Source organism: Panulirus ornatus, chromosome 15 (genome assembly GCF_036320965.1).
Source record: "Panulirus ornatus isolate Po-2019 chromosome 15, ASM3632096v1, whole genome shotgun sequence".
In the NCBI taxonomy this organism is placed as follows: Eukaryota; Metazoa; Arthropoda; class Malacostraca; order Decapoda; family Palinuridae; genus Panulirus; species Panulirus ornatus.
Window position 1 is genome coordinate 25,064,063 of NC_092238.1, and position 16,093 is coordinate 25,080,155.

The following is a 16,093-nucleotide window of genomic DNA, read 5'->3' on the forward strand; positions in this document are numbered from 1 at the left end:
AATGATAATATTCAAAATTGGTTTAGATCAGTGTTGTTGACCTCTAAGACTCATATCATACATTTTACATAAAGTACACTATCTTGTTCGGTTGGTTGGACAGTTACTTCAGCTTTTAGGCCTAGCAACTGCCATGGTCATTATAGTAGTCATTATAAATTATAATCTACTCAAAAAATACTCAACACCTTTAGTTGCTGCTACTGATGAGGCCAACAATTTTAAATAATCAATCAACCTTTAGGTGTTAAAAGATAATTCTAATACCCTGCATACTCTTTGCATGGTCCATGTTAGACTTTTTGAATTTCTCTAAAACTTCTGAAGTGCTGCAACATTTAATCTACAGTCATGCTAAGAACTTAAATGTTTTTCAAGACAAGTTTCTTGCTCTATTACACCAAGAAAATATGATCTAAAGGGATAGTATCATGAGAAGTTGATGAATTGTCCCAAGAAATGTTGAAACAAACTTTGCTTTATGTACATTCTAACATGCTGTTTGTAAGAAAACAGGAAATACAGTAAAAAGATATTTTACTGTAGGAGCTGTGTTCATAGAAAAATTGTACTTTGTACACTTTTGCAAAAATGCATAATAATTTTCTGTAAATAAGTGGGGTGTAAAAAAGATTTTTACTGCAAACAGTTTTCCACATGAATTAAGAACCATGTCATTTTGAATTTGGAATAAATAACAGTAAACTTTGAATTAATGATAATTTCATCCTATAACATTTTTAAAGAAATGTAGCAATGTTTTTAATGCAAAGTACTTCATACAAGTAAATCCTATATATCTTAGACAATAAAGCTTCAATGGTCAGGTAAGGATAACCACTCTACAACTTAAGAACACAAGTCCTAAAATTTAATGATTTTTATTAAATTCATGACCTCAGGACCCCTTTCTGAAAGGGTTCTGGTGTTACCCATGACAACTTTTACCAGGTGCTTCTGTGGCTCCAAGTCTATGTTACACTCAGTAAATTTGAAATTATTAATTCTTTGACAAAACTGTACTCTCTCGTCAACTGATGATTATGCAGCCTCAGTAAAGGTGACTTTTCACTCGCAGTGTAATCTCGAGCAGGAGGAGTCCAGCAACACCAAATTACTGATAAAAATACAGTTTATAGCAGGATATTATGAGTAACAAACTTAAAATTTCGTTTTTCTTTTAATATTTCCCTAATCACAGTGGTATATACACGTGCAGTACACAAAAGAAAATATACATAACAAGAGTGCTTATCAACAATAACATATTGTACAGAGCAAATCATAATTAAAGGCACCTTTTAGATAAACTTCAACCGAAAGAACAACTTTATAGATACAAGGTTTCATTCTATAACAATACCACAACCCTAAAAACTATCCTATAAAAATAAGTATTGTAAATTTTCCTAGTATACAATGATCTTATAATCAGGATGTATATTTTATAAAGAGTACCTACCTGAAAGATATATTCTAACATGAAAGAAAGTACTACGAAGAAAGGAGTAAATCTTTCAACCAAACCACTATAAATATAGTGATTAGCATTCTTCTATGCAAATACATAAATGGCAATGACATGCACACTGCATGTGAAATTTCATCTTATGTTGTATCTTCCAAAATTCCTAAACTATATTTTCTGACATCTTCTAATTTCTGCAGTGTTGGTACTAAATTCTGGGTTAACTCTATTTCCTGGTCCCTCCAGGTTATGTGAGTGGGAGGTTTTTCTTCACCATTTCTAAAAATAAAGTGTGTTGAAAGGTGAATGGATAACTGTGATCTGATGAGTCCCACACCTCCAACACGTTCTGGAGCTGGGTGATATACCCGCCCTGTTTCAGTCTGCATGCATATTTCAGATGGCTGGAAGAAGAGAGTCATTACGTCCCCTGCGTTGCCATATGCCAGATGCTCTTCTGGTCCAGAGGCCATATCTTTCATTACCTGAAAATATTGAATTTTCAATGCTTTGAATATAGTTCACACACAATACTATTAGGGAAATAGAACTATTCCTAAAATTCTCCTCAAACTCTAAAAACTACTACTTCATGACATACTCTATGAAAATACTATATTCCTTTATCAGAAACTGAATCAGCAACCCTGGATTACCCAGAGTATGCAAAATATAATTCCACATCAATGGTAATGGAAATGAACAGCGCATCAGTCCTCCAAGCTTCATTTCTAACTTTAGTTCAGTTTTTTAGAAGAATATCTGGTTTTTCTTTACTGAAACTGGGGACAACAAAATATGTCAGCAAAAGATTTGCTATTACCATTATGGTAAAGTTGTTATACCACAAAATTAGTTCATCATATCCACATGATTAACAAAGAATGTGAATTAACATGACAGTCATGCTTGTTAATGGATAATACTAGATTTCAGGATATAAGGAGAGACTGTACCTTCATGCAAAGTATAATGATAAATTAATGCGGATATGAAGTGTTCAGTATTACACTTAATCTACAACCCAAATAGGAATTGCTGTGACCCAGAACACATTGTGAAAAATGATAGAAGAATCGAGTAGGTGGAGGTGTGACATTCTTTCCTTGAAAATTGTAAAGGACAGGTAAATGAGAGAAAAGAGAGGAGGATCTAATGATAGAAGTTTCTAAATCAGCTGGATGATGCTAACAATGAACCATTCTCCATGAGATGCAGAACAAGAGTAACCAGATCCATGACAAAAGCTGGGTGAAACAAATGTGGGCAAGGATGTTAACAAGTCATGGTTTAGTGCAAGGGTGGTGGATGGTTAGAATAAACTAAGCAAGGAGTTCACTGCCTGCAGTTTACATAGATTTAAAGGGCTACTTGAAGATACAGAAAGTTCAGGAGACTTGGAACCATGAGCTTGGAACTCTCAACCTGTACCGCACAAAAAGTACAAATAACAAAGTAGATACAATCCAATGTGTGCTTGGATTTGAACTGCTAAGCATGAATAGTGCATAGGGCTATAAAAAATTAACCTCAATAAAAGTGTATAAATGTGTTGTAAGCACTTCAGTTTCTATGTAATCATTCACCTCCACTATAACCTACAACTTTCATTGTTATATCAGAAATAAAGAAGAGGTTTAATGAAGTGTTTTAAATAACTACAAGTGTAAAGTTGTTGAGAATATAAAAAACTTTATAGACTGAGAAAAAATGCTCCACAAGCCATGTTAAGCAAACTGTTGTTTGTATTTATGGAAGCTACTGCTAGTTGTCTGGATGCTGTCCTGGCACCTGCACATCACCACAATTCACTGTTTGCAATGAATACAATGTGATTGTGTCTGTTGCACTCCCATGTTATTTCTGTGTATCTTCTCCTTGTTATGGTCAACAAGCATCATAAAAAAAAGAAAAAATTACAAATTATTCAAAAGGAAATGAAAACTCTACAGAAGTTAGAGAAATGTGCACCACTGCATAACCTGTATGACCATTCTGAAGAAGTAACATGAAAAGCTGCTGATTTTCTATGATGAAAGTGAAAAGATGAGGGCACTGCTACATGTAAGAAAGTGAATGGGGCAACCTTGAATTGCTTAATTAAGAATGGCTAGAGTAATTTCTGGCTCCATTCTCAAAAAATGATTAAAATCTTTCATCAGGAGTCAGGGATCAATATGGCCTGCGACTTCTCCATAGATTGATTGGTTGCAAAAATTTAAGCAAAGTCATGGCATATGGCCTGCGACTTCTCCATAGATTGGTTGCAAAAATTTAAGCAAAGTCATGGCATATTTGCTACAGAAAACATGTGGTGAGAAATTACTTGAAGGTAAGGTAACTGCTTAGTACATTAGTATAGTAATTCCCTAAAGTTCTTGTGGGATGAAAAGCTAACTTCTGAGCAAATTCATAATACTAATGAGACTGTCCTTTCCTGCCATTGCATCATAAAGAATGTGCTAGCAAGTGGAAAGTTGTGGGATGACCGGGGTCAAAGAAACCAAAGACAGGCTCACTATTTTCACATGCATTACCAGTGATGGTGCTGGCATGCACAAATGTATGTTGCTTGTGAATGGCAAAAGTACTCATCCTTGTGTCCTTAAAAGAGCAAAGGTTGTGCCATTGATTTATTGTAGCAATAAATAGGACAAGACCACACTTGAGCCTCTTGCTGTGGAGACTCAAAAGCACTGTTATTAATTGAGCAACCTGAAAACTACAAAACTGTTCTCATCGTGAATAACTGTGGCGTCCCACAGGTGCTTTATCCCTGTTTGCACTACCCTGATTCAGCCTATGCATTATGGAATTATTTGTAATATGATGTATACATACAGAAAAGAATTCTTACATTATAGGTGAGTCTGTCTTTTGATGCAGGAGCTGAAACCTTCAAGAAGCATCTCACCATCAAGGATGGCATCTGGACACAGGATGCAATGACACCGCGTACAGTAAATAATGCCCATCATAATCTGTGGCCTTGGACTGTCTGATGTCAACAATGCCCACCATAATCTGTGGCCTTGGACTGTCTGATGTCAACAAATACACCACTGAGTTTAAAGGATTTAATATTCATAGTATGAAAAGTATGGAAACCCAAGCAACAAAACTGTTAAGGTAAACTAAGGGGGTAAAGAAGTTACCAAGAATTTGTGTGATGGTATTACTAATTGGATTGTGATGTGTCAGTGGTTTGCCAGGTGATACAAAAAGGAATTGTTTTACTAGTGTAGAGGCCCATTCAAGAAAACTGTGAAGGGAGTGACTGTTAAAGAAAGTTACACAGGAAAGGATAAGCATGGATGTAGGTATAAAACTGGTAAATCAACTCATTAGGTTCTTGGAACAGAAGTGTTTCATCATTCAACAAGAGATAATGACCATATGGAGATTTCATGAAAGCTAATCAAAGAAACAGCTAATATCATGATACAAGTAGCACTGCAAGAATGGTTTAAAATGGCACCTATGCATTACAGATACCCAGGTACAACAACTCCAACAATTTCACTAAGTCCATTGCTTGATGCTCCTGAGCTCGGACTGTGTTTCAATGACCCCCTAAGTAAATCCACACCATGCAAGACCTACTTCTCCTGAGGTAGTAACATGACACTCATGTTTACTCATCCTCACCTTCATCTGGCATGAGGGCACTCCTAGTTTTTCAAATTCTATGTAATCAACTGTTGGTACTTGGCATACATTGTACATTTTGGGCATTGGAAGCATCAAAGAATTTTTGTTAAGTTCAGTAAATAATACTGTGCAGTCACAATACAGTTTAAAACAGACAAAACCTTAAGTAAAGGAAAATCAAATCTGTACGGTTTTAACTTATCTGATCTATTCTAAGGTCCCCGTAGCAATATCAATATCCATAATAAAGTAAAATTTGCAATTTGGCAGGTGCTCTAATCTAAGGCAGCCATAACTGAGACAATTCTGTTCTACAGTAGCTGAATACCTACTGATTCAAAGTTGTGTTCATCCTGTCTTACCAAGTGTGTGAAAACCAATGGGAGATCATCACATCTAATAAAGTTCCTCTCTCGACCACATGGAGACAAAAATGGAAACTCTGGATATCGGCCAGTTTCATTAAATCGAAGTCGACTGAAGAAAAACTGCAAGAACTTCTTCTCTGAAACAGGGAAACTAATAAGTAAACCTGCATGAAATGGTACATAAGATAATTGAAAGCCACTGACAAGAAATGCTTGAGTCAAACAAACAAAGTGGGAAAGCATTATTCTGAAAGAGGTATGTAATTTACAATTCATTTCAGAGTGAGATTAGTAAACCTCAGCCACACATATGGAACAACTATATGGGAGAAGTGAAAGTGAAGTTTGCCTTGGAAAAGAGTTGAACATCAACTCCATAAACTGTACCCATCAATCCTGTTTCCTTTTTCATGGAAAACCCTGCTGACAGATGATTATTATAAGCTGGACATTAATTCACATGAAGTTTGGTTTTGGCTGTCCTTGGATTCCTCATTAATGCAACATGGAAGAAGCTTATGTAAAGTCCTTCACAAAGACTGAATAGTTTGTTTCCATTTTCTTTGAAGATATTTCGAAATCCCCAGTGTCAACAACACTTCCCTTGGGGTGAGACAAAAGCTGTTTTTCTTTTTTTTGCTTCTTGAAAGCCTTTTTCCCATGATATGTTCCAGAGCTCTGAGGACAAAGGACATCTCCTGAAATCAAAAAGTCAGCATTTTTCATAGCAATGTTTGTGAATGAGAATGCTCAATCTGTCTTAGACTTTCTCCATAGCAGTCCTGCAAACAAAGGGAGGATGGGATTCTCAGTTTCCGGAGTGGACCAAATATCCCAAGCCTTACCAAATTAAATGAGATTCAGAGACATTTTTTTTTATCTAACTGTTGTTTAATAAATTCTCCATTCTTCACAATTGGGAAGTTCACTTAGTCACTGCAGATATTTCTGCCCCTTGTGAACCTGTCCAGAGCATGCAATAAAGAGGAGCTCAAAGGGAGAGATTTGGGGCATGCTTTAATAACAGCATGCAGTTCCCTTTTTCCCCATGAGGACATTCAGAAGGTACTAGAACAAGGTCTTCTAGGACTGTCCTATGAAGGAAAGCTGTTACAAACTGTGTCTCTTCAAGAGAAAATGCCGGAAGGATACAGCAAGGTGGGGGCTCTGTCACTCATGTCTTAAAAAGTACATTTCTAAAGGACTTAATAGTTCCTTCCATGCTCCTGTGAGAAGCAAGACCCTTTCTTCATCCAAGTCCAACTCAGCTGGAGGCTGAGGTGCCCTTTCAAGGCAGCCTCTTTATGGCCAATAAGCAGAGTTTTCTAGCAAGTAGCCCACAAAGCACTCCTTTTCAGCAGGGGTTGACTCTCAGAATTTACAAAAATCTTGGAAGTCTGAAAAGTGTGTGCATCTGATGTTAAAGAAGTCTGAGATGGCTTTGAAAATGTCAGCTACCCTGTTAAGAAAATGTTTAGAATAGAACCAGACTTACAAAGACCATCATATGACTATTAGTCATCTTACCAATTACAGGTGCACCACTGAATTTCTGGCAACTGATGGTTTGACACCTCCTTTAGTCCAGACAAAATCAGTGAGGGAACTTGAAATTACCGCGGCCACCAGACTAGTTTACAGGGCGGCCACAGATGAAATTGTGTGTAGGGCGCGCAATTTACATTCTTTACGCTGCACTTGTTGGTGGTGATACCGCAATTCTGTGAGATACTTAGCTTACTTTGCTTAAATCTAACCCTAGCTATGGCTTCTAAGACATATGAGAGTGTCAGCTGTGGTGTTAAAGGTGAACTTCAGTCCATATCGATCCAAGATAAAGTAGAACTGTCGAAAAACATGGACCATGGTATTTCAGTGCATAAGCTGAGTGACATCTACAGTATTGGTTCATCAACTGTTTATGATATAAAGAAGCAAAGGGGGAAAATATTGAAATTCTATGCAGACAGTGATTCCAAGAAGCAAATGACGATTAGAAAAACTATGAAAGATGGTAAGTGTACTGACCACAATCGAGTAATGATGGAATGGTTTTGACAGAGTTGGAGTGATGGAGTGGACTTGTCAGGTAGCATGATAATAGACCAGGCTAAGTTGTTCCATAAAGAACTTAAACTACATCATAAGTGTGACTATAGTGAAAGATGGCTTCAAAGACTCAAGAAGTGTCATGGAATTTCCATGAATAAAGTGTGCGGAGAAAAGCAGTCTGCAAACCATGAAGGAGCTGCCAAGTATGTTGACGAATTTGCAAAACCCATAGCTGACGAACACCTCAGCCTCAGCAGGTGTATAATACAGATGAAACTGCATTATTCTGGTGATGCATACCTAGGAAAACACTAACAACAGAAGAGAAAGAAGACCCCACAGGATTCAAACAATCTAAGGACAGACTTACCATCTTATGGTGCTCAAACATTTTTGTTTAATGTAAATTTCTAGCAGTCCATGGTATACTTTAGACACATGGGAGATGTATAATTAATGGGTTTGAGGTGTGTTGATGAATTATCATTACATGACTACAATTGGTCCAGCAAAATGGTCAATCCGGTAAGGCTTTGGAACCAAGAGTGCCGGAAAATCAATGGTGCACCTGTATGTGTATTCTAAATCAATTCACTGGTAAGACTTCACTAACTTTTACTTTCTTCAGCTTTAAGCAATGGACCAATCATTGCTTTCATTCAATTACTCAAAAATCCACTTTACATGCAGCTACATACAAGCTCTGTTACTGTTCAAAAGTTGTCTCCCCAGATCATAATATGTCCTTTTCTTACTTCACTTGCTAAGTGTTAAGATGCATTATTGCTCTCATTCCCACTTCCTTAGTAGTGTCTTCTATCAAACTGTAACTATTATTATCTCTATTAATATCTAGTCCCAATACAACAATTCTCCAACTCTTAAGTCAATAAAATCCATGTTTCTTAATGTATTCTCTGCACCTCTTACAAAACCTCAACCTTGTTTATCTAGTCATACAGTACCATATCCCCAGCTCTTAACACATTATCATCCACCTCCTGTAAAACCTCATTCTAAATTATCAGCATTCTCCTCTTCTAACCTGACAAACGTTCCCTTTCAAAAATTCATGTAGCTTTTAATCTTCCCTAAAATAATTCATGTAGCTTTTAATCTTCCCTAAAATTCCTGTATTTTTTTCACTTAATCTCCTTTACTTCATTATCAGAGGTATTGAAAACTAAATGTTTGATATGAGTCCTTCATTTTTCACTGGAATATTCATATCATTTCACAATCCGTTCTCATCCATGGTCTTACCTATATCTTAGTTCTACCATGATGTTACTCTATTTCTATATCATATCCATGCACCTCCATCATCTCTAATATATAACTGAAAGTTATGCAAATGATATGGCACACACTTTCTAATTTCTAATGTGAGAAGGAGATGGAATGAGTATTTTGAAGGTTTGTTGAATGTGTCTGATGACAGAGTGGCAGATATAGGGTGTTTTGGTCGAGGTGGTGTGCAAAGTGAGAGGGTTAGGGAAAATGATTTGGTAAACAGAGAAGAGGTAGTAAAAGCTTTGCGGAAGATGAAAGCCGGCAAGGCAGCAGGTTTGGATGGTATTGCAGTGGAATTTATTAAAAAGGGGGTGACTGTATTGTTGACTGGTTGGTAAGGTTATTTAATGTATGTATGACTCATGGTGAGGTGCCTGAGGATTGGCGGAATGCGTGCATAGTGCCATTGTACAAAGGCAAAGGGGATAAGAGTGAGTGCTCAAATTACAGAGGTATAAGTTTGTTGAGTATTCCTGGTAAATTATATGGGAGGGTATTGATTGAGAGGGTGAAGGCATGTACAGAGCATCAGATTGGGGAAGAGCAGTGCGGTTTCAGAAGTGGTAGAGGATGTGTGGATCAGGTGTTTGCTTTGAAGAATGTATGTGAGAAATACTTAGAAAAGCAAATGGATTTGTATGTAGCATTTATGGATCTGGAGAAGGCATATGATCGAGTTGATAGAGATGCTCTGTGGAAGGTATTAAGAATATATGGTGTTGGAGGCAAGTTGTTAGAAGCAGTGAAAAGTTTTTATCGAGGATGTAAGGCATGTGTACGTGTAGGAAGAGAGGAAAGTGATTGGTTCTCAGTGAATGTAGGTTTGCGGCAGGGGTGTGTGATGTCTCCATGGTTGTTTAATTTGTTTATGGATGGGGTTGTAAGGGAGGTAAATGCAAGAGTCCTGGAAAGATGGGCAAGTATGAAGTCTGTTGGGGATGAGAGAGCTTGGGAAGTGAGTCAGTTGTTGTTCGCTGATGATACAGCGCTGGTGGCTGATTCATGTGAGAAACTGCAGAAGCTGGTGACTGAGTTTGGTAAAGTGTGTGGAAGAAGAAAGTTGAGAGTAAATGTGAATAAGAGCAAGGTTATTAGGTACAGTAGGGGTGAGGGTCAAGTCAATTGGGAGGTGAGTTTGAATGGAGAAAAACTGGAGGAAGTGAAGTGTTTTAGATATCTGAGAGTGGATCTGTCAGCGGATGGAACCATGGAAGCGGAAGTGGATCATAGGGTGGGGGAGGGGGCGAAAATTTTGGGAGCCTTGAAAAATGTGTGGAAGTCGAGAACATTATCTCGGAAAGCAAAAATGGGTATGTTTGAGGGAATAGTGGTTCCAACAATGTTGTATGGTTGCGAGGCGTGGGCTATGGATAGAGATGTGCGCAGGAGGATGGATGTGCTGGAAATGAGATGTTTGAGGACAATGTGTGGTGTGAGGTGGTTTGATCGAGTAAGTAACGTAAGGGTAAGAGAGATGTGTGGAAATAAAAAGAGCGTGGTTGAGAGAGCAGAAGAGGGTGTTTTGAAATGGTTTGGGCACATGGAAAGAATGAGTGAGGAGAGATTGACCAAGAGGATATAACAATAAAAACTTTTCATCTCAACTGTATCCCTTTTGCATATTCTATATTTCTAATTGCTAGGAAATAAAGACTATCTTACTTATGAAGATATCTTGCAGTACTAATTGTGTTGAGGATTACTGTCGAGTTTTTTCAAGCATATGTGGAAATGGTTCAGTGACAATAATGTGTGAGGAAACCTGAACATCTCTCACTTTGTTCTGGCTATGACAAAAGACATATAAGAAATCCATATACATAGAAGTCCAGTCGTTACAACTAAAAATTAAACCTTACATTTTTTAAATACACATAAATTGTCCACTCAAGAATTACTCTCCACACACTACTAAGTTGAAACTTTTTTCCTTCTGCCTTTAAAAATTAATTCTTTTGCACCTCATGTTCCACAACTCACTCAGTTTTGGGATGAGATGGAGATAACTAAAACACAAAGCCTCTAAAAACAAATACTTACCCTTGAAGCATGAAGTAAAGTTCTTCATTCTTGAATCATCCAAGAACAACTGTAAAAAACAAAAATGCGTCAGCTAACTTAAACATTCATCTAATAATATATCTTTGTGGTAATAAATCTATAGCTGGGATATCAAGTAATGCAAGTAACTAGCAGTATGATCAGCCAGTAGATGTGTATTGAAGATGATACTGTTTTTTGAAAGGCTTAATCATACACAATCTCCACTGCTTCATCCATTATCGTCTGTCTCATAAATACATTACAGGTATGCTAGGTTTTCCTGAAACTTTCCTTTAGGTTTTCATCTAGAGTAGTGTTTTGAAACTATAAGAGTTATGGAGGATGATTCCATTCATTTCTAATATATAATTACACCAAGACTAATCTCTATGTAAGAGTGCTGGTGCGACCAAGGACATCTTTCTAAAGGCTCCAGCAGCCCAAGCATGCACCACTTCCAGTACGAAGATTTGCACAATCATATATCCTACAAAAATATATGGCAATACTGGCATGGGTAACAGCATGAAGAATAACAATTTAGTTACTGTAAGAGTATTTAACCCACGTGAAAAATAAAAAATGTATGAAAACTCACCTACTTTCCTTATCACTTGAAACTAACATAGGTTTCCAATATCTTAATCTAAGCACACTAAACACTCTCTTAACTGAGTATTAAGCCAGCTATAAACGAATGTCAAGAGAAAGTTAAGAGTAAAAGCAGTGTTTTGCAGCATCATCCCATTTTCCCACAAACAAACTATTTCATGTGGTCCACAGCAGCAAAGCAATTGAATATTAGCATATTTCTGATAAATCTTTAATTACAAGAAGAGGGTAACTGATGCTTAAAAAACAAGATCTATTGATTTTTATAAAAAATGTCTACCCCAAGATTACATCATTCAACCTTCCACTTTTCCTTATATTCATAACCCTCACTAATTATACCTTGTATAAAAACACAGATTAAAAATAATGCTTCAAATCACACTCCATATTACTTTTAGAGAACTCTCTTAACGTTGGAGAACAAAGTTGCTAAATATCCCAAAGTAATTTTGATGTATTACTGATAATTCATCCTCTGATCATCAGGGCCTTCTCCAATGCCAATTTGTTATCATGATATATAAAATCATTGGTAGAGATCCACCTCACAATCCCCCATCTAAACCACTTGTGCTAAGTATGAGGATTTCACTAATATGCGTCTCTTTCAGTTCCTTAACTTCGTCCTTAAATTATCTATATGGTGCCCTTTAAATGAAACCATACCGTTGTCAAGTCAAATGTTCATGACTAAAGCTACAAGGACACGTGAAACGATGACATTAATCTAGTAACAAATGTTGTCAGTTCACATGTTATCCCGGACAAGACAAACCTGAGTAAAACTTAGGTTGTTGGGATTATTTTCTTGTCAGGAAAATCAGTGAAATGTTATCTAGCTTAATATTCTTTGACCAGAATGTGTCAAGATACCGTACAATATCTGCAGTACATTTGTTCTTGTGGATAAATAAAAACAACATTGATACATAAGTTTACATACCATGCCTTGATGGTCGATATAATAAAAATATTCCCTGATTCTGGGTTCTGGCTCCTGACCCTGCACATACTCTAAGTTGCATGCACTTGTGTAGCGCCTCGATAGCGCTTGCCATGCACGAGTCATACATCCTAAAGAAATTCCTACACTATTCTTTGATAACACATTCACCAACATGTTTACATCATGTAGGTAGAACAAAATAAACAAATAAAGAATGTTGAATCCATATCAAAATTGATTTCTTCAAAAGTTCTATACAGTGATTAAAACCCACTATCACTTTTTACAAACCATATTACAAGGATAACTTTGATTAAAGCAATGAATTTTTATAACATGATTTTATATTGAGTAATCTTATTTTCTTATTTGACTAAGTTTCATGAGAGCCATAATAAACGAAAAAACTAGGAATTCATTGGTTGCCACGGCTCTAGCCTCCCACAAATCAACCAATGAAAACTTAGCTTCGTTCTCACATTAGCAGTAGTCTCAGGAAACCTGAAATGGTGTTGTTTCTGTGGCAGGTTCTCCTCATCACAGATGCGAGTGGTGAGAGCTGAGGTGAATTACAATAGCCCAGTGTTTTTGTGAGAGAGTAGAGTATCTCCAGTGAGTACAGTAATGGCGCCATTGACCTGAAGTGTACAGGAGAGTGGAAAAATCGCGTTACCAGGTGGTTGTTTACACTCTGTCCAGGACCAGCTGATTGGTGTGAACGTTGCCGCTGCAGACTTATTTGTGGATGGAGAATTATTTTCTGGGGCCAACATGAACCCTAATAGATCTCCCAACTTATCGAAGAGATCATGGAAATTGCGTAAGTATTTTTTTTAGCTCCCTATGACATGTATTGAAGTGGTTATGGTAGGAATTCCATTGACCCCAAAACGTTACTCTCAGTTTCAGTCTTATTGCTCGTGACGATATTTGAACATCTGCAAATATTGGTATTGTTTTAAAGAATATCAAATTAGTAGAGTTTTCATGTTTATGATCTCTAGAGGTGATATGAACGTATCTTTTGAAATTGATTATTTTTATACATATTCATCTTGTATTAGTGTTTACTTTCATGGTAAGAACTGACACTAGTAATTATGACACATTCTAGTAACGTATTTGTTCACTTTAAATGGTTATTTTGGAGGTTGGGGATGAAATCCTTGCTCTAAGGCCTTTTAGCTCTTTATTTCCAAAGCTAGAGGTGGCAAGTTCTGGTATATTTATATGCAAAATATCAGCTCATATACAAGATTGCATGATAACATGAGGACTGTAGTGGATTTAGTGAAACAGTCGACTAATGAAAATTGTTTACATGAGTATTTCATTGATTCTTCTTTATATATCTTCGAATAAATTTTACAATCTCTATTCTGATGATACAGTGTCATACTTTATAGGTTGATGTTCCTTGTGTGATGTTTTGTATATCTAAAGATAATAACCGTTTGTAGGCTTCATGCATGTGTCGATAAAAGTGTCTAGATTAGTTTTGTTGGAGACAGTGAATGTATTATAAGTTTCACTATTTCATATAACATGAAAAAGGTGTTTCTTAAGAAAGTGCACTTTTGGAAAATACTGTATTATGTTACTGAGGAGCCTAAAAGAAGTTAGTAAGCATTAGTAGCATATGGATTTAAGAATATAGTGAGTGTTAAAAAGAGAAGAAATTATTTCTGTAGATTTATGATTTAGCTTCACAATGAAACTAACTTTGGAATAAGCTGGAAAATTTTCTATATGATAAATATGTATACTGTACTGATACTAGCATGGCATTATTTGAAGAATTTATTTTATTGTAAGAAATAAGTTGATTATGGGAAAAGCTGTGAAGCATGGTTGATTATTGGAAAAGTACAATAGGTGAAAACACATGTACAAATCACTATAACCTATGAAAACTCCCCTATCTTTGATTTTCTTTAGCAGGAAAAATGAACTGTATTTTCAATGCTGTTCAAAAGATATGTGATTGCAGTAAAGCTTGTGTACTATATTCACACAATTTGTCCCAATAAATGAACCAGTTTCATTGAAAGTTCCCAACCATTTTGAGGGGCACAGTAAATATCGATAACTTTTATATATTCTGAGTTTGACATGAAAATTGAAGTAAATCATGGCTGATAGGGGAAGCTAGTTTAGATTTTTATAAGTTCTGTTGCTTTCTAAAAGTGTTACCTACTTTTACATTACCCTTACATTTTGATCTCCAGAGCCCTCCATACTGTTGGTTTATTTATTATCATAGCTAAAAAATGAGAGTGAATCAAATTTAGTCTTTTCTCTACACAGTAAACTGGCATTGCAAAAGAAATTTAAGGATATTCTAACATTGATTTTGAAGTACACCTAAACTGGAAGTTTACTGTTTTTTGGTAATTGTACTTATATACCAGAACAATAATCATCATAAAATGGACAAATGGTACTATGATGGGTTTCCATTACATGCCACAGAGATAATGAACCAGTATGGACAATCCAGTGGATCCAAAAGATTATTGGGACATATCAACTATGTTGGCTTGCTGGCTGTAGCCTTAAAGAGCTTGAATGATTAGAGAAGGTAAAGGATAATTGGATTTCACATCAAGCTGTGGAAAACTTCCAAAATCTACATAAGCCATAAGTGAGATAGCTAATACTGTATAATATTGTATAAAGGACATCAGGAAATATTGGTGCAGTGTCAGAGCTATATCTGACAGGCTTTTACTTGTAAACTTAGGTTGGGTTAAGGTATGGATGAAAAATTATTTGAAGTTAACTGACTGATCCTAGTTTTTCATGGAAATCATGCACTTGTTTTAGTACTATGTCAGATTTTGTATCTTAAAGCAAAATATGAAAATCCATAAAGATGAAATACCAGGAGATATAATGGCATCCTTTACTAAACTAGGATTTATGAAGGATTTAATTATTTTGTTCTTTGAGGGGCTAAGGGCACTGGAAAGTTCATCAACAGTGTATCCCAACAGTAGAAATTTAGAACCAGGGTGTCAGCTAGAAGTAATGATATAAGTGAAACTGCTGCAAACTACACATATTTATGATGTAAATGTTCTTTATACTGGGAGAAGCAATTTTGTGTACTGTTATTCTTAATGAAAATGTTCTCGACGAAGTGAATCATCAAGAGAAGGCAGGGCTTCAAGATGAACTTTAAAACTAGATGTATCATGTTAACTTTTAAGAGTAAGAATAGAGGACCATAACTTGCATCTAGTGACTGTCTTGCTATTTGTATATTTCTTTTGAAGGCAGTATGATGGTTCTCTTCTTTCTAAACTGTGTGTTATATGTAAAGATATACAAAATAGTTACAGGTGACTAAGGCTCCTTAACCAAATGCCAGATGATTAAGGAAGTTTTATTCCTAAACCACTTTAGTCTTTGAATGATTTTTTGTCCATTATTGTAGGATCTGCTTCAATTGTTTGTGAGCATAAAGCTAGTCAGATTTGATAGTCTCATCTCAAAATATAGACACGCATAGCTCCGAACATTTAGGAACCAATGACTTGCTTCCATAGTTTATCATCTGTTCACTTATTCAGTCCCAGTCCCATCAACGTTGGTGTATACCATCCAAGGAAAAGGAGTCATCCTGGAATTAGATGAAATCTGATAATGTTTTGG

The 16,093-nt window shown here is 36.2% G+C and overlaps 1 protein-coding gene across 1 annotated transcript; it reads right to left on the reverse strand.

The window, feature by feature from the left end:
• Window positions 1-1,167: 1,167 nt before the first annotated feature.
• LOC139753775 (UPF0598 protein CG30010) lies at window positions 1,168-12,643 on the reverse strand. The gene is made up of 4 exons (XM_071670628.1): window positions 12,434-12,643; window positions 10,873-10,921; window positions 5,482-5,624; window positions 1,168-1,953 (listed from the first exon to the last, which is right to left on the reverse strand). Exons 1-4 carry the CDS (start codon window positions 12,608-12,610, stop codon window positions 1,609-1,611), a joined length of 714 nt encoding a protein of 237 aa, XP_071526729.1. The 5' UTR covers window positions 12,611-12,643; the 3' UTR covers window positions 1,168-1,608.
• Between the last annotated feature and the right edge of the window lie 3,450 nt (window positions 12,644-16,093).